Below are 22,296 nucleotides of genomic sequence, written 5' to 3' on the forward strand. Positions count from 1 at the left end.
CCAAGGGGGGAAGAACAGTATGAGCAGGAAGTGGCGAAAAGTGCATCTTTAGCGCACACATACGCACGCACGGGGAAAAAAACGGTGTGATCTCGTAGCGACGGCGGAGAAGATTCGCTTTAATTCGACGACACAGTTCCCTTTTTTCGTACCGCGCATCTTTTGACGGATGCTGTGAAGTGTTTTTCTCACCGAACCAATAGAAGGTTACCGCGTGCAAGGTGTGGAATCGGCTAAACGGAACCAAATGGGGGACTTGTGTATTAGCGGTGTTCCCTCTCCGTATGGACGACACGGTGCGTACGAATGAGCGCGCGCGCGTGCATGTGTGTGTGTGTAGTGTCGCGTTTTTCATTAGCGGAAGGAAAAAAAGAGGACAGTGCTGTTGGAACGACAGGAGGCGAAGCAGTACTTGGTGAAGAAGAGCCATCGCACACACCACCATCACGTTGCGTTCTAAGAGTGTGGGCCGCTTGTTGGGCGCCGTTTGGAGAAGACGGCAAGGAATAGCGACCAAATTCGGCAGGCAAGCAAACAGGCGAGCGGTGGGTACAACATCGTTCCATGTAGCGAAATCGGTCAAGCCTCTTCTTTTCGTTTTTCGCTACACCCCTCCCGTGTTCCTTGCGCGTAATTGTTTCTGCCCATTAAAAGTGTGGTTTGATTTGAAACCCCGTGTTTCCCATGTGTGAATTCCTTGCACCCTGAATCCTGGGTGTGTGCGTATGTTGGTGGAGGTGTGTGTGTGTGTTTTTGTGAAAGTTCTAAAAAATGCGTATTCTGTAGGACCAACTTTGCCGACGGCTATCCCTCTACCGAAAGGTGGACGCAAAGTGAAGAGAGTGTAGAAGTAAGAGGGAGCAAGAGAGAGAGAGAGAGAAATAAATAGTACGAAGCAAAGTGTTAGAAAGAGTGCGATGCGTTGCAATAATACACGGGTGCGGATCAAGATGGAAGATTGTTTGTGCAATTGAAGCACCACCAGCAGCCGATGTGTGTATAACTTTGTGCGTGCTTGTGTGTGTGCGTGCGTGTGTACCGAGACGAACGTGCGTATGTATGCGTGTGCTTCGGTGCGTTTGACATCGAACAAAAAAAAAGTGCATCGAAAAATCGCAGCAGCATCTTCGTTGAAAACGCAGCAGGCAGTGCGCGCCGCCCTCCTCCCCTAGTTTGGATGAGGACCTGTGTGGCAGACAACAGTGTGGGAAGCGTAAAGCAGCCTTCACCACCCGTCACCGTTGTTGCACTGTACCGCGTTCTTCCTCATACAAGAGAGACGGTGTAAACGACGTAGAGAGGCAGCAACGAAAAAAAAAGGTCGTGAAAAGTACCTTCTCACACACAGAGCGCCATCATTGCCACCCTCATACGTAGTGTGTAATTGTGTCGCGAAGTGTAATAGCAGCAGTAGCAGTTGCGGTTGGAATCGGCGGCATATGGCAGCCATCAATCCCTATTGATTGTGCATAACACGCTGTCGCTCGGTCGTTCCACAATAAAACCCACCAAAAAAAACACAAAAAACGATGGCATAATGCATCCCGAGGAGCTGAAATCGAAAGCATTCGTACTGGAACCTCAGGACAGTGGTTTTCTCGGAACGGGACAGGTGCCACAGCAATATCTTAACCAGCAGCAGCAGCAACTGTTCCAACAGCAGCAGCAGCAGCAGCAGGTCTTTCAGGAACAACAGCATCTTTTACCGCAGTATCACCAACAACAACAGCAGCAGCATTACCATCATCAACAGCAGCAACAACAGCAACAGCAACAGTATCAACAGCAGCAGCAACATTTCACCCGACAGGCAGCGACTTCCTGCATGCAGGACAAGTACAGCGGTGGCAACGCACTACGTGGACAGCAGCTCCAAATGGAATGGGGTGACAGTCTGGCAACGGATCGCGTTATTGCCGGCGGGGGTGGTGGTGTCACTGCCGGCACATCGATGACAACCGGCCTTGGGCATCATCACCACGGGGGACAAAATGCACTGCAAAGCACGGCAGACGTGGTCGTCGGTCCGAACGCGTTCGTTACGCACGGTTACGGCAATGAGACGGCAACGCAGGGCCACCAGCGCCGTATGATGCCGTCGGTCGGTGTAAACCAGTATGCCGGTAACCGCAGTGTAGATGCATCCGGAGCGAGCACTTCCGGGGCTTCCTACTTTCACGATCAGCTCGGCGCCCATGGCCAGTCCGTGGTTGGTACGCCGATGGGACACTTTGTCGGTGTGGAGCAAACGAACGCGGGAGCTTACGGAACCGGTGGTGTAGTGACGGGTGGGATCGTATCAGGCGGTGGTCGTACGGTTGGCCCGATGGTAGCGAGCCCGAATGCCGCTTCGCCACCGGGAGTGCCGGGAATGGGTGGTGGAAATGCATACGGTCATGCGGCAGGTACACCGACACACGTGGCTGCCTACATGCAGCAAGGATCCCCGAGTGGCATGCAACGAATGAACGATATGGGCACGATGCAAACGTCCGTCGGTTCTGCCGGTGCGATGGTTGCCCAGCAACAGATGGGCCGAACCCAGCTGCCGATGCATTCGGACTTTGGATCCAGTGCGTCCCGATCACCTTTCCAGTCAGCTGTTTCGCTCCCGTCTTCGAGTCCGTGCATGGTCGATGCGACTGGAGCAACTGGACAGATCGCGTCCTGTTCGAAACCTTCCGATATGGTCCTGAACAATGATCCACTGAAGGCAGCTAATCAGATGCCGGTTATTACCCAGCAGCAGACAAGAGCATCACAAATGTACGGTCTGCAGGGTGCTGCCCCAATGGAGGTTTCGTTGGAGTCGGAATTCACCTTCCCGGGGGTTGATCCAAGCGCTACTGATACCGTACAACATCAACAACAACAGCAACAGCAACAGCAGCAACAGCAACAGTCGCTTTCGTTAGCACTCGGTGGTAATGGTCCAGCACCGGTAACTCGAACGGATACTCCAAATGAGCGCATGACACGCTCTGCCACAGCGAATAGCCGTGCCGCAGCTCGTCTGGCAGAGGAAGCTTCCGAGGATTCGGAAGCACTCGAAGAGGTGGTTCCCGTAGATCCGCTTGCTACTAACGACCTTAACTCGGTGCTGCAAGGAAACACCTCCGGGAAGTCGAATAGTATGTTGGCACAATCGGCTGGCATTAACGAAGGACAGCTGACGCCAGCGATGGTACTCTCGCACGCGACCGACCAGCCACGGAAACGATCTGTCAAGCATGTGCGCTTTATGGAACCGACCGAAGAGAACTCCTTTGATGGGATGCAACAATCAAGGGCCAATGTGGTTTCACCACATCCACTCGGACTTGGCCACCGTGATGATGAGGAGGGCGAAGAAGAGGAAGAGGACGATGATATGGATGGGCTATCGTTGATGCAGAATCTGCCACCGGTTGAGAGTTTGTTGGTCGAAATGGACGAACCGCTCGATGATGACGAGAACGATGACGAGGAAGTAGAAATGGAGGATGATGATGATAACGGGGGAAGGCGTCGGATGTCGGGACGCAGGCGGGAGCAGCTCGCGGTACATCGCTCACGCTCGAAACACAGTGAATCGATCGAGCTAGAGCTGGAGCCGCTATTGCCGGAAATTGAAATGGGCGAAGGTGGCGGTACGGGCGATGAAAAGGGCGACGACAATCGGATTGCACCGGTAGCACTCGTCTGCCGGGTGTGTCTGTGCGACGAAAAGGCGGAGGGCGCCGATGGTGAGCAACAGCGGCCAATGGAGTCGCTTTACTGTACGGTCGTGCCCGAATATCAGTCGCGCAGCCTTTACTCGATACTGATCACCGTCTGCCATCCGCTGCATCTCGGTAGCAATGCCGGTATGCCGGACCGGATATGTGGGCCGTGCAAAACAAAGCTGCTGGCCGCGTACGAACTGTACGATATGTGCCTGCGCAACGACGAAATGCTGCGCCGGAAGTATCAGGAAAAGTTGCTGCTCGCATCCAGTGCTGCGGGCGATGGTGGTGCAATGCGCCGCATCAAGAAGGAAAAGCTGGACAATAATGGCGTCGATGCGATGGGCGATGACGATGAGGACGACTATTATCGTGGAGGTGAGTTGGGTTACAAAAAAACAAAAAAAAAAACATGTACATATGTGTGCCGTTTTCGCGATGTGCGGAAAGTAATCTGTTGAAGTATGTTAATTAGATAATTGAGCAGGCAATTATCGATCGGCGTTTGAAATCGAATCCGTATACATCCAATTGCTCGTTTTAATGGATTGAGGTCACATTCACCTCGTCCTTTGTTCATGCATTTGTATTTTCCTGCCTTTTGCAGTTGAATATTTGGGAACTTTTCAAATGTTATCATGTGTTGGACGCTAGAGCGAATGGTGAAACTTTAGAATGAATTCGTTTTTATTCGAGAAAGTTCATAAGAAAAAAACACGGAAGGATACATAATAAATATGTTATTAGCTTGAAGGAATGAAAATCCAAACTGTTAAAATTGGTTGCAAAAGTGACAAGTGGAAATAAAATAATATAAGACAATATAAGGCGTGGAAATTGTATTGGTCACGCACAAAAATACCTTTACGCACATAGATTAGCAATCCTAATGTTCTAACCATTTGTTGTAGGTATCTCCAAACGTGGCTCTATGCAAATGAACGATCATGACGATTCCTATCTGTACGATCGCCAATATCCGCTGCATGCGGCCAGCACTGCGCGCAGAAACTCTACCATCGCAGCCTTGCAATCCCGCTTCCAGCAGCAGCAACATCACCAACAACAATCACCCAGCAAATGGGGCAAATATCATCGGCAGTCGCAATTCGGTTCACCGAGCCATCTGCGCATACATCAGGTGGCCAACGGGCCGGAAGCATTGCGTCAACTGCACGACGGCAGAACGAAGCAATCGGCCGCCCGTTCACCGGCAACGTACGATTACAACTCATTCCACAGAGTACTGCCAAACGGGAGCCATCAGTGTACGAAGTGCTTCCGCGAGTTCAAATACCACAGCTACTACAAGAACCACTATATCAGTCAGCACGATCCGAGCAAACCGTTCAAGTGCCGCAAATGTCACTACACCTTCCTTACCGAGCGGTGGTTGATCGTGCACATGCGCACACACATTGCGTCGGGTGACATGATGACGATTAATAGTGTCGGCGGTGGAGGAGCGCTGGGTACGGATACTGGCACGATGGATTCATTTGACTCGTCCCTGGACGGTAGCATGGAACGGCGCAAGGGCGTCAGAGGGTTCGAATGTTATTACTGCGACATGTCGTTCCCGGCAATAACGCTGCAAAAGCGTCACATGCTGGCGGTGCACGCGGATAAGCATCGCGGACTGGAATGTCCGATTTGTCAGTGTCGTTTTGTGAATCAGTCCAGCTTCCTGTTGCATTTACAGGAGCATAAGAATCAGAAACGTATGGGCAAAAGCGCCAAGCAGGACGATAATGATAATGATTCGCAGACGAAGGGCGAGGATGGAGCTGGTGGTGTGCAAATAAAGCGGGAACACATTTGTACCGTTTGCACCATGTCCTTTGGGCGTGAGGTACAGCTGTACGAGCATATGCAGGAGCAACATTTGGAAGCATTTTTGGCGCTGCATATGGAACAGGCTTTCATGTGTGGCGTTTGTTTGACGGAGTTTAACGATCGGGCGGCGCTCGAGAGCCATACGTCCACTGCGCACAGTGAGGCAGAGCTGGCGGAAGCCGCCACGAAGGATAAACCGGAAGGAGACACGCCGGAAGCGGACAGTAAGGAAGATGAATTGATGGATAATATCAAAAAGGAAGCGGAAAGTAATACGGACGAACCGAACGAAGGTGTCGATGCGAAGAAGCGCGTTTCGGACGAGGAAAGCAAGGTCGTCGATAAAGCACCAGAAGGATGTTCGGTGGTATATAAGTGCAAGCTGTGCCAGGCACGTTTCGTTACGAAAGGTTCGCTGGCCTCCCATCTGGAAACGCACGTGGCAGCGATGAAGCGCACCAGCGGTAAGCGACCGTACAGTGAAACGATGGATAATGATGGAGCGGACATGGGAGATAGTGTGGCAGACGATGACGATTATAGCGGCGAGGAGGACGATGAGGATGATGAGGATGCGGCGGGCGGAGAGAAGCAGCCGAAACGCTCCAAATCACAAGAAGACGACGATGATACGACGGAAGAAATGCCGATCGATCCCGACGAAATTTCGTTCAATCCAGACACGGGCGAGCAGATGTTTACGTGTCAGGTGTGCGGTAAGGTCATTAACACGGTGTCCCAGTTCCGGCGCCATAAGCGCGTTCACTCGCCGAAGGGTCGTCCATTCGAATGTCACATCTGCTTCTATCGGTTCGCAATGAAGTACAGCTACACGGCCCATATGCTGCGGCACGAGCTAGGCTGCAATCCCACCCAACCCACAACCTATCGCTGCTCGAAGTGTTCAGAGACGTTCACTCGCCGAAAGCTACTCAGCCAGCACATCGCGGCCATGCACGGCCGTTGGTCGGCAGGCTCTGGCAGTCCGATGTATAGCGCCGGCCATGGTTCAAGTATGTCGAACCATGGGGCGAATGTTTCGGGCCGGGGAACAATGGGCCAAATGGGTGGAGCATCGGGAATGGCCAGCAGTGGCAGTGGAAGAGGCACCCACACCTGTCCAATCTGTTCGGAATCGTTCACCCGCGAGAGTGTGCTCAATGGGCACATGAAGACGCACAATCTAGAGGCGGCACAGATGCTACACTCCGAGGTGTGCTACCTGTGTCGGGTGTGCAGCAACGAGTTTGAATCACGCGAACTTTACGAAGCGCACGCAATCGAAGCCCATCCTGGCACGAAAATGGATCTGATTGAATCGGGTGTTGCTTCGGATGAGCCGGAAAATGCGGACATGCAGCAAGTGGATGCTGCCGGATCGGCACAGGACGGTACGGATGGTTCGCTGAAGAATCCAGAACGCCCCATCAAGGGTGAAATAGGCGCTGATGAGGAGGTAACAGGCGAGGCTGAGGAGGAGGACGATGAGGATAACAAAAACAGCGCCAACAACGGTGGATTCACGCTCATCTTCAAGTGCAAACTGTGCTCGGGACGGTTCCTGAAGAAGAAATCGCTCGACTGGCATCTACAAACACATCGTTCGATTGCGAAACAGGGTGACGGTGTAGCGATTCTTCCCGACATTGGACCAGACGCAATCGCAGACCATCCGAAGATGAGCAAGTGTACGATCTGCGGGCAGGTAAGCACGTATGCGGTGACATTTCTTGTCCTACGTCGATGGGGGTTCACGGACGGGATGATTTTAAGAGTTGCTCACATTTTCGTACTTATGTTTTCTCTTCGCCTTTCCAGATATTCGACAACGAGATCCTCTTCCATCAGCACATGCGTACCCATCAGAGAGGTCCTCGTCCGATGCACACGATGGGATACGTTTCGCAATCGCCACCAACTAGGCGCAGACGGACGGGTGGACGTAGCATCATTCAGTGCGAACTGTGCAAGAAAACGTTCATGTATCGCAGTCAGCTGCATCAGCACACCATGCTGCACCATCAGCCGGGCAAACCGTACGAGTGCAAGGTGTGTCACTATAGCTTCGTCCACAAATTGAACCTGAAGCGCCACGAGCTGACACATCTGCGAGAACCGCCGCGCCCGCAAATGCTCGATCAGGAGCACGATCAGGATGATCAGCTGGATAATTCGCATCTGCTGCAGCCGCTGGTGCTGATGGACGGGCCAGAGGACGATGCGAACGGTGCCGGTCGGTCAGCAGATCAGGGCGATGGTGATCAGCTATCCGGATCGGTTGGAAGTGGTGGACGGACATGGAAAAAGTTCAAGTGCGTTGTTTGTTCGCTGGTATTTACGAAGCAGGAAGAACTCGTCGTGCATCTGCAGACGCATATCGAGCGCATTAACGAGGCCAAGAGTCGAGGCACATCGACAACAGCCTTATCGTCGTCCGTCGACATAGGAATCGCTCCCACCGATCGGCAATGCAAGCTGTGTCACAAGGTGTTCAAGTTCAGCTGCCAGCTGAAGCAACACCACCTGCTGCATCATGCGCGCGAAAAACCGTTCGAGTGCAGTACCTGCCACTATCGGTTCGAGTTCAAGGGACATTTGGTGCGACACCGGGCCAACCATCATCCGAACGAGGTCAAGGAAGAACACAGCATGGATATGGCGGGCGCCTTCATAACATCCACTCCGCTCCGCGGATCGTCCGGCCGTGGGGGAAACTACGGTGAGGGTAGCAGCCAAAGTGTGCCGAAGTATGGCGGCTTGGTAACGGACGATGTAATTATTGCGCCGACAACATCATCGCCACGGTCGGAAAGTGGATCGGCTGGTGTACCAACTCACCAGTGCCCGATGTGCTCGCTGAAGTTCATCAAGGCGCGGTCCCTGGCCATGCACATGCGGATACATCTGGGTGGTCGTAAATTGCGCCGTGTCATACCGGCCTCTACAGCTGCACCGACATCACCGGGCCTGGAAGCGCAGGCCGGTGCACAAACCGGTTCCGATAAGCTGGTGTGCCGTATCTGCGCAGGAACTTTCCCAACAGCGCACGAGCTGAAGACGCATATGATGACGCACATTGGAAGCGAAGCGATGGATCTGGAGGTTCCGTTCGGCATCAGTGCATTCAACATGCTGCACGAGAATATGTTCAACGATTCGATGGGAGGTGGCGGAGAAGGTGGATCCTCCGGTGGTCGGATCGGTCCGGACGATCACAGTGGCATGGGTGGTGAAGGAGGTAACAATAGCCGGACGGAAGGCGGAAGCACCGATGGAGATTATCAGCAGGATGAGGGTGAAGACGGTAGCGGAGGTGATCCGTTGTTCGACAGCTCTAATCTAGAGCTCGTTCTAGATGATAATATTCTCGATAAGGACTTTAACCTGCGATATCAACAGCAAAAGCGCAGATTGACGAAAACGGGCCACAACAACGGTGACGGTGGAGAAGACGATGCGGAAGAGGAGGATGATGAAGATGAGAACGAGGACGATATAACGGACACGAACGATGGCGATGGTGGGGCCGGCGAGGATGACGACGAAGAGGATGAGGGCGAACAGTCGTCCGCATCGACCATGGCCAGCTTTCAGCGTAACATGAACCTGATGGCGACGCACCGTTCGCGTCTTGCTGCGTCGGCCGCATTATCGGCGCGCCTGCAAGCGACACCGTCCGCGTCTTCCTCGCAATCTTCCTCGTCGAATAAGGGCAAAATTGTGTGCGAGCTGTGCAAGAAGGAGTTTCTGTATCCATGCAATCTCAACCAGCACAAGCAGCTACACCATTCGAAGGATAAACCGCATGAGTGCCGCGTCTGCCATTATCGGTTCGAATATGTCGGACATCTGCAGCGGCATATCCGGCAACAGCACGAAAAGATGGCGGAGGAACTGTTGACACCGGCAGAACCACAATCGTTCGATTGTACCATTTGTGGTGAATCGTTTGATGCAAAATGTGAGTACCGTTGCGAAGAATAATAATTCTGCTTTGTTTTCTGACAACTGGGTATTTTGGTTAAAAATTATATATATTTTTTTTTGGGGAAGGTTGTCGAAGGGGAACGTTTCTGAATAACCTTATTGCCAAGTGGGTTTGTAATTTTGTATGACATTATTTCTATTTTTTTAGCTTTGTTAACTGGACACGTTCAGACAATGCATAGAGGTGCGAAGCCGTTCCAGTGTGACAAATGTCCGGCAACGTTTAGCTATAAGAAATCGTACGAAACTCACCGAGAAGAACATTACTTGAGTAAGTATTGGATGATGATGATGATACGCTATGTTTAACTTTTTAATCTTTAACTTAATCTTGGCGCAATTTTTAAAATAAAATTTGGCGTTGTAATTTCTTCGCTTTGGGACACTCTACTATCTCGGAGAAAAGGATATTTGGTTTGGGTTATGATTTTTAATTATCATATACTGGTTGGATCTATACCGGTTTTCTTTGCATAAAGCTTAAAGACTAATTTAAATACCTTGCAGATCGTAAAATTCATCCAAAGATTGTAATTTTTAAGTGTGAAAACGTACAAGATCATGGACTATAACAATGATGAAGAAATTTGCCAAGCAATCAAACGCCAAGAATCATGTTACAGATTATACGCTATATAAACTTGTTTCTAATGTGTTTATTTCCATTCCTTTAGAAGCCACTAATGGAGCCTTCAAGTGTAGTTTCTGCAAGAAAACGTAAGTATTGCCATTGAACAGATCGTTATCGATGTGTGTATAACGTTTGCTTTTTTTTTCTTTGCTTTCTACTCTCAACAGTTTCAACAGCGCACAAAAAGTAGACAACCATGTTTGCATTCAATAGTGACACCGGAAAATAGAACACCACTATAAAGAATAATAATACACTGAAGCAATGCTAACAATTTACGCTAAAAACCGCCAGCTGATGTTGGCAGTAAATGAGGGAACGGAAAGTGGGCTAACACATACAAAACATAGCAGCTATAATGTATCTTTTTACACACATACTCAACACATATGCGCAGAAGCGGTGTAAGTTTAGTCTTTAGGAAGAAAAGAAAAAAAAAGTATTGTATAAGCAAAATCAGGATAGAAATTATATATATATATACATATATATAAATATATATAGTAGCAAAGCAAACAAACAAAACATACAGTAATAACATTTGCAGGAATATAAATCGCCTATAAACCGTCATAGGGGAAGGAAATGTGTAGAGAACAACAACATGTAGCTTGTAAGGAAACGAATCAAAACAACACATACAACAAACATAAAAACAAACCCACAAAACTCAGATGTAGAAAGGAACGAAAACAACAAAATAGTGCAGTTTGATAGGAAGCAGTAAATGAGCCCAGTAATTCATAAACACGATTAGAAGGGATAGTATGGAAAAAAGTGCAGAAGAAACGAGATATGCAACACAGTTAAACAACCAAGCAAGCTAGTAGTTCAAATTGTTTCATCATATTCCTACTTATAATTGTAATGTTATGCACGGACCTGTAAAGTGAATCGATCGGCGGACAAGTGTATTCTATATCTAGCTCGCGCTCTTGAATGTATCGGATGGGGCAACAACACATCACCGATAGCATTAAATCTTCACATGGAAGAATAATTAGTACGTAAGTGCAAATGCAGTATGCGCATGTAGTCCAACACACAGGCACACACACACATACACACACAAACACACTCATACACGAGCGCATACACAGCATCAACATGCAATCACAACTAGCCTGCACCTTTTTGAGGCATTTGCATTTGTTTCCGCGCGATGTCACAAGTCGTTTGGTTAAATTTTAGTAAGATAGTACATAAAAATGAAAAAAAAAGAGTACGCAACAAAAGGCATAAAAGGCAAAGGAAATGGTTGTGCCTGTTTGCAGAAAAATGGCAAAACCTTTTTAAGCTTGATCGGAAGCACGCGTTTTTTTTTAAGTTTTCCCTTTGCAAAGCGTAATGATCATTGGACTGATAGACAAATCTGTTCGCTTTTTTTTGGTAACTCGTTTATGGCCTTTGGAGTGTCTAAAATGCGTAACCGTAGTTAAACTGTCGAGCAATATAATGTTTTGATTAGAGTGTTACTTTTACATCATTTCCCATCAGCACGTGCTTACACGAGCCTCATGGCCCAGGTGAGCCTTTTTGCTCGATGAGAGTTAAACTGTATTTGAAAGCTTATTTTATTACTCATTTTACGTTAACTTAAACAGCATAATGCAAGTATGTTTCAACAATTTTATCTTTGTTTAATTTTAAAACAGGAAAAAAACAGCTCGTTTTATCTTAGTATCTGCAGAAGATATCATAGTACTAGTAGTAGCAGTAGCTGTAGTTATACTACGCCATGTCCCTCTGCTTTGCTGTGCGCCGTTGGACATAGTGGTAATGGAAAGTATTTTTCTTTTATTTTATCTCATTTTTGTACCATGTTTACACATTTATTACGTTCGATGCGGCGTGTGTCACCGTGCACGTTCTGAACCGCTTTTGTTGTAATTAATGGCCAGCCGGAGACGTATGCAGGTGCAATTTGCTAACGTATATTGATTTTAATCATGTATTGTGTCCCGAATCGATATGTAAAAGAAAAGCAAGCAAACTAATGATGCGCAACAAAAACAACAATCTCATAGCGAGCATGTAATGGTGATGACACAGCCTAGCCCGCATATTCGTTTTGTCTCTTAACATGCCCCAAAAAAAACTTGATTCATTCTTTTAAAAAAGCATACACACACAACAAGTAAACAAAACAAACACACATACACACAAAAGGCAACAGAATGCAACAGTCGAATTAGCAAAATTAGAACACATGACTTCAATCAGTAATTCAAGCTAATACGAAAAGCAGCAAAAGTAACACAAATTTCATGAGCATCATTAATTTATTATTATATTTATTATTGTACTTGTAATAAGATATTTAACCAATACCCCACCCCCACCCCATATTGCAAAAATACGCTAAATGAAGTGAGTAGTTGAAGAAAAAAGGCCAAGCGCGGTTAGGCGATATGTGAGAGAGGATTGATCAGAACTCATAAAAATACAACAGCAACAGCAGTGAACAAATTATGATCCGAACGGTTTAGAACAAAATAGGAATGTAAAGGAAATATGATAGAAGGATGAAGTTGGAATGGGAATTTAAAGTAAAATAAACTTAAGATTTAGAGATTAATGTCTTTGTGTTTCTTCTTGTATTAACTAAACCTAATTGTAACTATATGCAGTACTTTCCTAGATACCGTACTGAATATTCGACCAATACAGCAATTATTTGTGAATTGAAATCTTATTTGGACTGAGCTGTCCGGTGCCTGACCCGACCGACCGTGTAGGTGGAAATCCGACGTAGGAGTCTTCTTTGTACCAAACTAATAGATGGGTGATTTTGATGCAGATAATTTATATTTTTGTTTGTTTTTAGGATAAATGTGAACATTTTCGTACAATTGCTCTTTAGTTTGCATGTAATTTTGTGTTCTTAGTGTATGCAACAGCTGGTTAGCCCATGAAGTAAGGCAGATTATTAAGTCTCTCTCTACCTCTGTTCTTGGCTTAACGACTCCTGAAGTCATGCCGGCAATTTCTGGTTTACTAGACTGACTTATTGTTACCACGTAACCGGATACTCAGTCTTTGCTACGGGCGGACGGTACTTATGGGATTTGAAACCCGGTCCTGTTGTGTGGAACTGGCGCCGTTTATCACATACACCCCAAATTATCAAGTCGGAATAATTATAATGCAATCGAAATTAATTGATCAAATGTAGCACATTATTTTATTCGTAAATTTACATAAGGTCCCCCGTGCGATAGTAAATTGAAATTAAAATACTAGAACCATTTGCGCTATTGTCGTTATTTACCGTGATTGGCTGTCACACCTTCAAGATTGCTATATTCACCCTGGGCTTTGCTTTGATACCTGCGATGACGTTTCTCACTGCTCAGCAAACAACAATACGAAATTTATCGTATCCGTAAACAAGCGAGAAATTTTGTGTAAAATAATCTAATTTTAAAGATAGCTCTAGAACGCAGTGCCGGGATGGATGTGAAGACAGAGTTAGTTTCATCTGCAGCATTAGAATTGGAGGTGTGTCGTATCTGCGCGACAGAATCGGTGGAGCAATGTTCCATGGACGATGTGGTAGACGCGGAAAGATGTTTGAGCCTTAATACAATGTGTAAGACAATGTTTCCCACTACCTTCAACCAGCAAGCAAAGACGGTGGAAGGTTTGAACTGGCCGACGAAAGCTTGTTTGGCTTGCAAGGAAAAGGTGCTTATAGCTTACGAGCTGTATACGCTGCTGGTTAACAATGAAGATTGGTTGCAGCGAAGCATGGAAGATCGACACCGCATTGAAGTTGAAACCGTGAAAACGGAACAAGACAACGGTTCGAGCGCACAGTATGATGTTTTGATTGAGTATACATTTGAAGATGGAAATACCTACTCGACGGAGATAGAGCATCTGGTCGATGAAACAGCCGATGATGCACTTTCCGAAACACCAATCGCTGTTGAGGAGCAATCGGAAAATATTGAACATGTTGCACGTATGTCGACGAGAAGACGCAACAGATCGCAACGGGATGTGTCGGTGAAGAAAAGGACCAGACGCAAGTATAAGCAGGAATCTGTGGAAGAGGAAACAAGCTCGCTTCAGGAGCAAAGTTCTTTGGAGAATGTTACGGATTCCTTAGTGCAATCAAATGATGAAGAAGAAAGCACTGTCTTCGAGCGGCAACCAAAGGGTAGAAAAAGAGGTCGAAAACCTAAAATCAAGCCTGGACGCAGCCAAGGCAGTGACAAAGAGGACAATGTGCGGGAAAAAAAGAAACGAGCTAAAATTAAACCAGAAGATGATTCGTCGGATCATGTGGAAGAGCTGCAATCAAAGGTAGATGTGTACCAGTGCCAGTTGTGCGAGGGGCATACGTATGGTTCACCGATGGAGCTAACCGTCCATCTGAAAGCGGAACATCCAGATCAGATTCGGACGTGCGATAAGTGTCCGAAGGTGTTTATGAGCGAACCAGCTTTCCAGCACCACCAGTATTGCCACGCCACCTTACGCTCGTTCTTCTGCATGTTCTGTGACAAGGGTTTCCAGACGGAAAATCTTCTTAAGAGCCATACCCGATCGCACACACATGTTGCCGAGTTTCTGTGCTCGTTGTGTGGCAAAAAGTTTAACAGTAAGAGTAATCTTCGTCAGCATCTAGTGCGCCACACGGGCGTAAAAGCGTGGGCTTGCACCCAATGCCCGAGTCGGTTCTGCACCAAAGGTATGACGAAAAGGGAATTCCTTATGGAATCATTATTGTCTTTACTGATTTCATGCAAATATGTTAAACAGGTGCATTAAACTTACATCAGCGAACTCATTCGAAACTGAGGCCATTCAGTTGTGACACTTGCGGCTCTCAATTCCACACGAGATACTCTCTGATCAAGCATCAATTAATACATACAGGTAAGAAGGAACAAAATGATAGCGAATGGTCAATTTATTTATCTCACTGCTCAATGGTTTTTAGGCGAACGTCCGTATGGCTGCGATCTTTGCCCAATGAGGTATGTTTAGGCCACTACCGACTTATATACCGCAATGTATCTAACATGTTTTTTGTTTCTTTTCTGTTTTAGATTTGTCTCAACCTATCATGTAAAGCGTCATATGCTAACGCACACGGGTGAAAAACCGTTCAAATGCACCTATTGCGAGCGTGGCTTTGCACAAAGCAACGATATGGTGAAGCACATGAAAACCCATTTGGGCGAGAACCCGTACCAATGTGATCGGTGTGAAGCATCCTTTCGGCTACTTACGGAACTGCGCAATCACTACAAGGAAACATGTCAACCGGTCGATAAAGGGACCATTTCATTTCCCGAAGTGGAAAAGGGCATTCGGTTCACAAGCACAAATATTTTAAAGATGAGATATGAAAAAGAAATGGCCCAATACAGTGAACGGTATGAAGGGGATTGTGAGAATCGCAAAGTTATGGCAGAAGCAACTGAATTCCCTGCAGTTCAGTGAAGGGTCGAAAATGTTACGAAAAAAAACCTTGAGAGTTTTTTAAACGGGAGAATGAGTTTAGAACGTAAAGATTAGTTGTAAGGTCACTTGGAAAACAGTTACCTCAGTGTAATAATTATCCAAAAAAACAGCGTACTGGCATGACTACATGTACGCGTATGTCGAATGTAAAATTAGCTTTTAAAGGATAACGTAGCACCTACACGAGTATACGCAGGTCACTATATATGTTCTGATAATTGGACATTCTGCTGTCGTTTAGGGGCCTAAAATTTTGTCACGAGGCTTGATATTTCCGAGAACTGGAACTCCAAAGGCGGATGATATTGAAAACTGTCCGTAGATGATATACGTCCACAGAATGTCATATCATCTTCTTTGCTTTGTGGCACTACGAACTCGGAAGCTCGTTTTTATAAGTAGCAGATTATTTATTCCTGCGTACGTGGAAACGGTTTGTGCAGGAATTGATATCGATCATGTCGTGCGGAAAACCAATTAGCATACTTCATAGCTAGAGATGTGCAATAGTGGCTCATAATGAATGAGTGAACTAAATTTTACCAGAGGCGTTTTAAATTTGTAAATGGAGTTAACCCACTCTCTCCCTCTATTCTTGGCTCAACGATCTTTAAGGACATTCCGACCATTTCTGGCTTATAGGGTCATTTTTTCCATGTAGGTGGAAGTTCAGTCCTTGGTACGGGACGGTCCGAATTGGATTTGATACCCAGTCCTGCAATGTGGAACTGGCGCCGTTTATCACATACACCTCCCAACTTATTCACTTCGATTAAATTTTCCCATTTCTCAGTGGTGTCAAACTCATGTTGCCCCGTACGCCGGTTTTGCTCTTGTAGAAATCTTCTTACGGGTTGGTATAAATGCAAAAAATCGTCCTACTGTTCCGCATTACAACCATGGCCTGGTTTTCTTATCATGGATGGTCGTATAGTTGTACCTCTTTTTTGTGGCTCTTCAACCTCAAGTAGATATTATGTTCTGCCATTTCTGCCTTTTCTTGGCTTGATTTACATATAGCTGGATAGGCGTACGACACTTATGAGACCGACATTGTACCGATCCTGGAAAGTATTGTATTGGTTCAACAAACGGATACCTTCGCATATGATGTATGTGCAATGTATTTCAAAATATATAGAGTGACCCACGTAGAGTATAAAACGATGAAAGTGAAATATATAAAACTATGAAAGAATATAAAACTCGTCGGGCTTTCTTATCCGATGTGGCTTACGGTTTATTAATCACAACTGTGCAACCAATAAAACCAACGAGTTCAGGTCATAAATAAACAAAAGACATATTGTCACAATAGGATGGATATCCGAGACAGTGAGTTGAAGGGTTAATATCACGTTTTACTTGCATCAAAATGAAAAAAAAAACGCGTAGTGTCGCGATACTAATCAAAGTTTTTCACTTGTTTTTCTCATTTGTTTCCACAACTGTTGAATATCAGGATCTTTCTTGTCTGTTGATTAAGTCGTAACCAATTTTGCTTACGTAGCGTAGAAAAAAGCATTCCTATCATGTAATGTGAAATATGCGATTATTTATTTATTCAACAGTGGAAATCGCAACGATTTGTATCATGAGCCTATGCAGCAAATTTAAGTTCAACATCTGCTAGCGGCATACCTTTGATAGACACACCTTGAAAATCGTGTCTTTTGCAACAGTGTAGACGGTACTTTATAACAAAAACAAAACAAAAAACAGCGAAAGATCTGCTTTGCCTGTGACAATTGTAAAACAACTTCACAAAGTAAACAGCGCAGTTGGTGTGGCTCCGAAAATTACTAAATTCTCGTTGCGTGTGAGGTTTGTTTAATTTTTCAACGATGAATACCGAGAAGTTTTGGCACTCGACGGATCCACTAAGCTGTTGCCGCATATGCGTGGTACAAATGGATGAATACTATCCCATGCACGAACGACTCCATCAAAATGGTACGACAATCTTGCAAATCGCTCTGGAGAAGTTGTTCCCAGCAATGTTCAACGAAGCACAATTGCAGCACGACTTGAGCATGAACTGGCCTAGGTCGGTTTGTTGTGATTGCAAGCAGAAAGTTCAAGATGCGTACGCACTCTACGAGAGTTGCCTGGATAGCTGTGATAAGCTTCTGAAGAAGGGTTTTTCTAAGGAGAAGAGTCACGAAGAGGTTGACATCCTACATGCGGAGGATTGTACTGTCGATGAACCGACGGAAGTGTTTGTTAAATGTGATCCTTTTCCTGTAAACTTTGAGGAACCACAAGAATCCCATACCGTTTCACGACGAACTGTGAAATTACGCAAAACCGAGATGAAAGAAACAGCGAGAGCTAAGCAACCTTCAACCATCACTGAGCATGCAGACGTCAAGGAAGAAATTGAGGATCTCATTGACGAAAACGATACAGAATTTCTAAAAGATAAGAACACCGAACCAGATTGGGAACCAACAACAGGTAGAAAAAGAAAACCCAAAGCCACTAAACAGAAAGTAGAAACAATTCCACGGGAACGCAAAAAGAAAGAGAAACAAACGAATGCCAAAGAGCAAGATACGGAACAGGAAGAATTATTAGAATCCAAGATAGAAATATTTCGGTGTCAGCTGTGTACCGGGCCTACATATGCATCTCCAAACGATCTGTCCGACCACTTGAAGGCGGAGCATTCGAATCAGATACGATCCTGTGATAAGTGTCCAAAGGTGTTTGTAAGCGAGCAAGCCTTCCAGCATCATCAGTACTGCCACGCAACGGGACGTTCGTTCTTTTGTACGTTTTGTGACAAGGGTTTCCAGACGGAGCCTCTTCTGAAGAGTCACATCCCATTTCATACGAGAAGCACAAAGTGTCTGTGTGCTATATGTGGAAAACGATTCGCAAACAAAGGCACTCTTCAAATGCATATGCTGTTGCATGATGATAATAAACCATATCCTTGCACTTTATGCCCAAGCCGTTTTAAGACGAAAAGTAACGTATAATGTGGACTAGAAATTATACGTAGCGATTTCATTTAATACTTTTTATCTATTCTGCAGCTAACTTAAGTGTTCATATGCGCACGCACACGAATAACAAAATCTTCACTTGTTCGACCTGTGGTTCACAGTTTAACAAGCATTATTCGATGGTCAAGCATCAGATAATACACACAGGTAAAATAAAGAAGGACAACATTGGAGTGAGTGAGTTAATTGTCTCTGTGTTTCGTTTGTTTTAGGAGAGCGTCCGTTTGGGTGTGATCTATGTCCTATGAGGTAGATATGCAAAATTTAAAAAAATAATAGCACCATTGTTGAAACTTTCATTGTCGCTTTCCCGTTCGTAGGTTTGTCTCGCCGTATCATGTAAAGCGTCACATGTTTACTCACACGGGTGAAAGGCCTTACAAATGCTCCTACTGCGATCGTGGCTTCGCACAAAGCAATGTTTTGGTGATGCATATGCGCACCCATTACGGTGCCAATCCGTATCAGTGCGATCGTTGTGACGCATCCTTCCGGCTGTTGAAGGATCTTCGCAACCACTATAAGGAGCATTGTGACGAGAGTGGGAAAGGAATTGGTCCTTCACCGGTGGTGAACGATAAGGATATTCGATTTAGAAGCTCGGATATACTGAAGCTACGATACCGGAAAGAGATGGGTAAACTCAGTCCAAAGGATGATGTAAACGAAGACACGGACGCGAATTGCTAGCAACGAGTCATGTCGTGGTCATGTATAATCTACCAAGACAATTAGTTTAAAATGCTAAATACGTCCGTGTTGGATTGCAAATAACAAATTACAGTGTTGTGGTACCCTAAACATATACTTCTTCGTTTTTCAATATCACCTGATTCCATCCGAACTGCCCTGAAGACTAATAGAAATATTGAGCAATGTGACAATTTACAGAACATATTGCAATCAAATTTGCGTTGTGGAATTATGCAGCAAATGAAATGAAATCTCCATATTTTTCAAAACTATTCACCAAGGCACACCTTGCATTTATACATCTCAAATGAAGCTCGCGTAGACTCCTGTCAAATTCGATAGCAAAAAAAAAATCAACAAAAGACGCCTTCTTTGACTGGAGGATTTCTAGAAGTTGAAGAAGTAAACAAAAAAGTTCGTTTTGCCTCAGTAGTTAGTAAATTCTCGATTTGTGTGGTTTGCTTCATTTTACAACAATGAATGTGGAGGAGGTTTGGCATACGGCGGATCCAGGGAGTTGTTGCCGCATATGTGTAGTACAAATGGATGAATGTTATCCGATGCACGAACCACTGGATGCAAACGCCACGACGAGTTTGCAAATCGTTCTGGAGAAGATATTTCCAGCCGTGTTCAATGAAGTGCAACTGCAGCACGACTACAGCATGAACTGGCCAACGGCGGTCTGTCGAGACTGTAAACGGAAAGTACAAGATGCGTACGAACTGTACGAGAGCTGCCTTGATAGCTGTGATAAGCTACAGAAGAGAGGTTTTATCAAGGAGAAGTTTCACGAAGAAGTTTCACAAATACTCCATCCGGTCGATTGTATTATCGATGAACCGACGGAAGAGTTTGTTGAATGTGATCTTATAGCAGAAGGCGCTGAGGAACCGGAAGAAATCCTGACCGTTTCACGGCGATCCGTAAAAACGCGCCAAAAAGAGATGAAAGGAACAGCAAAAGCTCAGAAAGCTTCAACCGTCCCTGAGCACGCGGACATTAAGGAAGAAATTAATGAGCTAACAATAGAAGAACTGATTGACGAAAATGATACAGAATTTGTTGAAGAAAAGATCACCGAGCCCGATTGGGAACCACCAGCACGTAAAGCCAGAAAACCCAGAACCCAGAAAACAAAACTAAAATCCGAAAATACTTCACGGGAACGAAAAAAGAGAGAGACGAAAGGAGTGATGAAGCAGAAGGACAAGGAACAGGAAGAGTCCCTGGAATCCAAGATGGAAATAAATCGTTGTCAGCTATGCAACGGACCTACATATGCGTCTTCAAAAGATCTGACCGACCACTTAAAGGCGGAGCATTCCAGTCAAATACGATTCTGTGACAAGTGTCCAAAGGTATTTGTAAGCGAGCAAGCCTTCCAGCATCATCAGTACTGCCACGCAACGGGACGTTCGTTCTTTTGTACGTTTTGTGACAAGGGTTTCCAGACGGAGCTACTGCTAAAGAATCATGTTCGGTTTCATACGCGAGGCACGAAATTTCTTTGTGCAATATGTGGTAAAGGCTTGGCTAACAAGGGCAGTTTACAAATGCATATGCTGCTGCATGACGATAGTAAATCATATCCATGCAGTTTATGTCCATGCCGTTTCAATACGAAAAGTAACGTATCAGGTGCATTAGATATGTGTTTGGTTGATAATGTTAAATTTAATATTTTAATGTATTTTGCAGCTTGCTTAAATGTTCACATGCGTACACATACGAAAAACAAGATTTACACTTGTTCGACTTGTGGCTCTCAGTTCAACAAGCATTATTCGATGGTGAAGCATCAGATAATTCACACAGGTAAAGTAAACTGAGCCGATTAGAATGAGTGAGTAACTTTTATTAATTTGGTCTGTTTTTCGTTTGTTTTAGGAGAACGTCCGTTTGTGTGTGATCTGTGTCCTATGAGGTAGGTATTTAAAATAATAAAGCATTAAATATGCTCCCACCATTGGTGGAATATTAATTTGCACTTTCTCATTCGCAGGTTCGTCTCACCGTATCATGTGAAGCGTCACATGCTTACGCACACGGGTGAGAAACCTTTCAAATGCACTTACTGTGATCGTGGTTTCGCACAAAGCAACGTTTTGGTAAAGCACATGCGCACACACATCGGTGACAATCCGTATCAGTGCGATCGTTGTGACGCATCCTTCCGGCTGCTGAAGGATCTGCGCAACCACTACAAAGAGCACTATGACGAGAGTGAGAAAGGTATTGGACCTTCGCCGGTGGTGGAAGATAAGGATATTCGATTTACTAGTACAGATATATTGAAGCTGCGATACCGGAAAGAAATGAGTCAACTCACTCTAAAAAGTGAGGCAAGCGAAGACACCAACGGCTCTGTGGTTTAGTGGTAGCGAAGTCGGCCTTCACACAACAGAACTAGAACTAAATTCCATAAGCTAGGAAGACGTAAGTACAATTAAATCGCTGCTATATAATTATTGAATGTAAAGCAACAACAAAAAAACGGTTAATCGTTTTAAAACTGTTTGCGTAAAATAATTTTCCTCCATGCAAAATGAACCAGTTTGCACTTGTCCGACCATCCAGTTTTGTTCCTTGAGCATTTGTTTAACGCTGAAAGACTTCAGACCACAATTATACTTTCTGGCGAGGACCTTTAGAGAATGTTTAAAGAAGGAACGGTATATCGGTTCTGCAACTTCCAAACCATTTCCCAAGTTAGGATAAGAATAATAACAACTATTCGATTGTTATGTTGTTTCCCTTCTGTAGTTTTAGTTTCAAAATAATCGTTTATGATAATTAATACATATATAACTGCTAATCTTATACGATAAGCGAATAAACGACTTTATAAAATTGTAAACATTTATCAACGTATTTCATATTCAAAAGTTTCGGAATTTCTTTTTCTTGGCTGCATTGTGTGTCATATCCAAACACTATTAACCTTGTCCGTGTG

General features: G+C 45.3%; 3 protein-coding genes across 6 annotated transcripts; all 3 read left to right on the forward strand.

Annotated features, from left to right (window-relative positions):
• The first annotated feature begins 66 nt into the window (after positions 1-66).
• On the forward strand, positions 67-12,736 carry LOC125770128 (zinc finger protein 646-like). 4 transcript variants are annotated; one of them, XM_049439446.1, is made up of 7 exons: positions 67-84; positions 787-4,082; positions 4,616-7,245; positions 7,359-9,501; positions 9,676-9,798; positions 10,202-10,244; positions 10,326-12,736. In XM_049439446.1, exons 2-7 carry the CDS (start codon positions 1,538-1,540, stop codon positions 10,369-10,371), a joined length of 7,530 nt encoding a protein of 2,509 aa, XP_049295403.1. In that variant the 5' UTR covers positions 67-84; positions 787-1,537; the 3' UTR covers positions 10,372-12,736. The 4 variants fall into 4 exon arrangements, with proteins under 4 accessions (XP_049295403.1, XP_049295401.1, XP_049295402.1 ...); XM_049439444.1 differs by lacking the exon at positions 67-84 and adding an exon at positions 91-549; XM_049439445.1 differs by lacking the exon at positions 67-84 and adding an exon at positions 91-545.
• Positions 12,737-13,438: 702 nt separating this feature from the next.
• LOC125769512 (zinc finger protein 271-like) lies at positions 13,439-19,452 on the forward strand. Its single transcript, XM_049438245.1, has 8 exons — positions 13,439-14,857; positions 14,929-15,045; positions 15,110-15,146; positions 15,219-15,613; positions 17,461-18,609; positions 18,678-18,794; positions 18,860-18,896; positions 18,968-19,452. The coding sequence occupies exons 1-8, from the start codon at positions 13,612-13,614 to the stop codon at positions 19,335-19,337; spliced, it is 3,468 nt and encodes a 1,155-aa protein (XP_049294202.1). The 5' UTR covers positions 13,439-13,611; the 3' UTR covers positions 19,338-19,452.
• Positions 19,453-19,558: 106 nt separating this feature from the next.
• On the forward strand, positions 19,559-22,248 carry LOC125770303 (zinc finger protein 567-like). Its single transcript, XM_049439712.1, has 4 exons — positions 19,559-20,969; positions 21,042-21,158; positions 21,231-21,267; positions 21,346-22,248. The coding sequence occupies exons 1-4, from the start codon at positions 19,817-19,819 to the stop codon at positions 21,716-21,718; spliced, it is 1,680 nt and encodes a 559-aa protein (XP_049295669.1). The 5' UTR covers positions 19,559-19,816; the 3' UTR covers positions 21,719-22,248.
• Positions 22,249-22,296: the final 48 nt, after the last annotated feature.

The sequence above is a fragment of the Anopheles funestus genome, chromosome 3RL (genome assembly GCF_943734845.2).
Source record: "Anopheles funestus chromosome 3RL, idAnoFuneDA-416_04, whole genome shotgun sequence".
NCBI lineage: Eukaryota > Metazoa > Arthropoda > Insecta > Diptera > Culicidae > Anopheles > Anopheles funestus.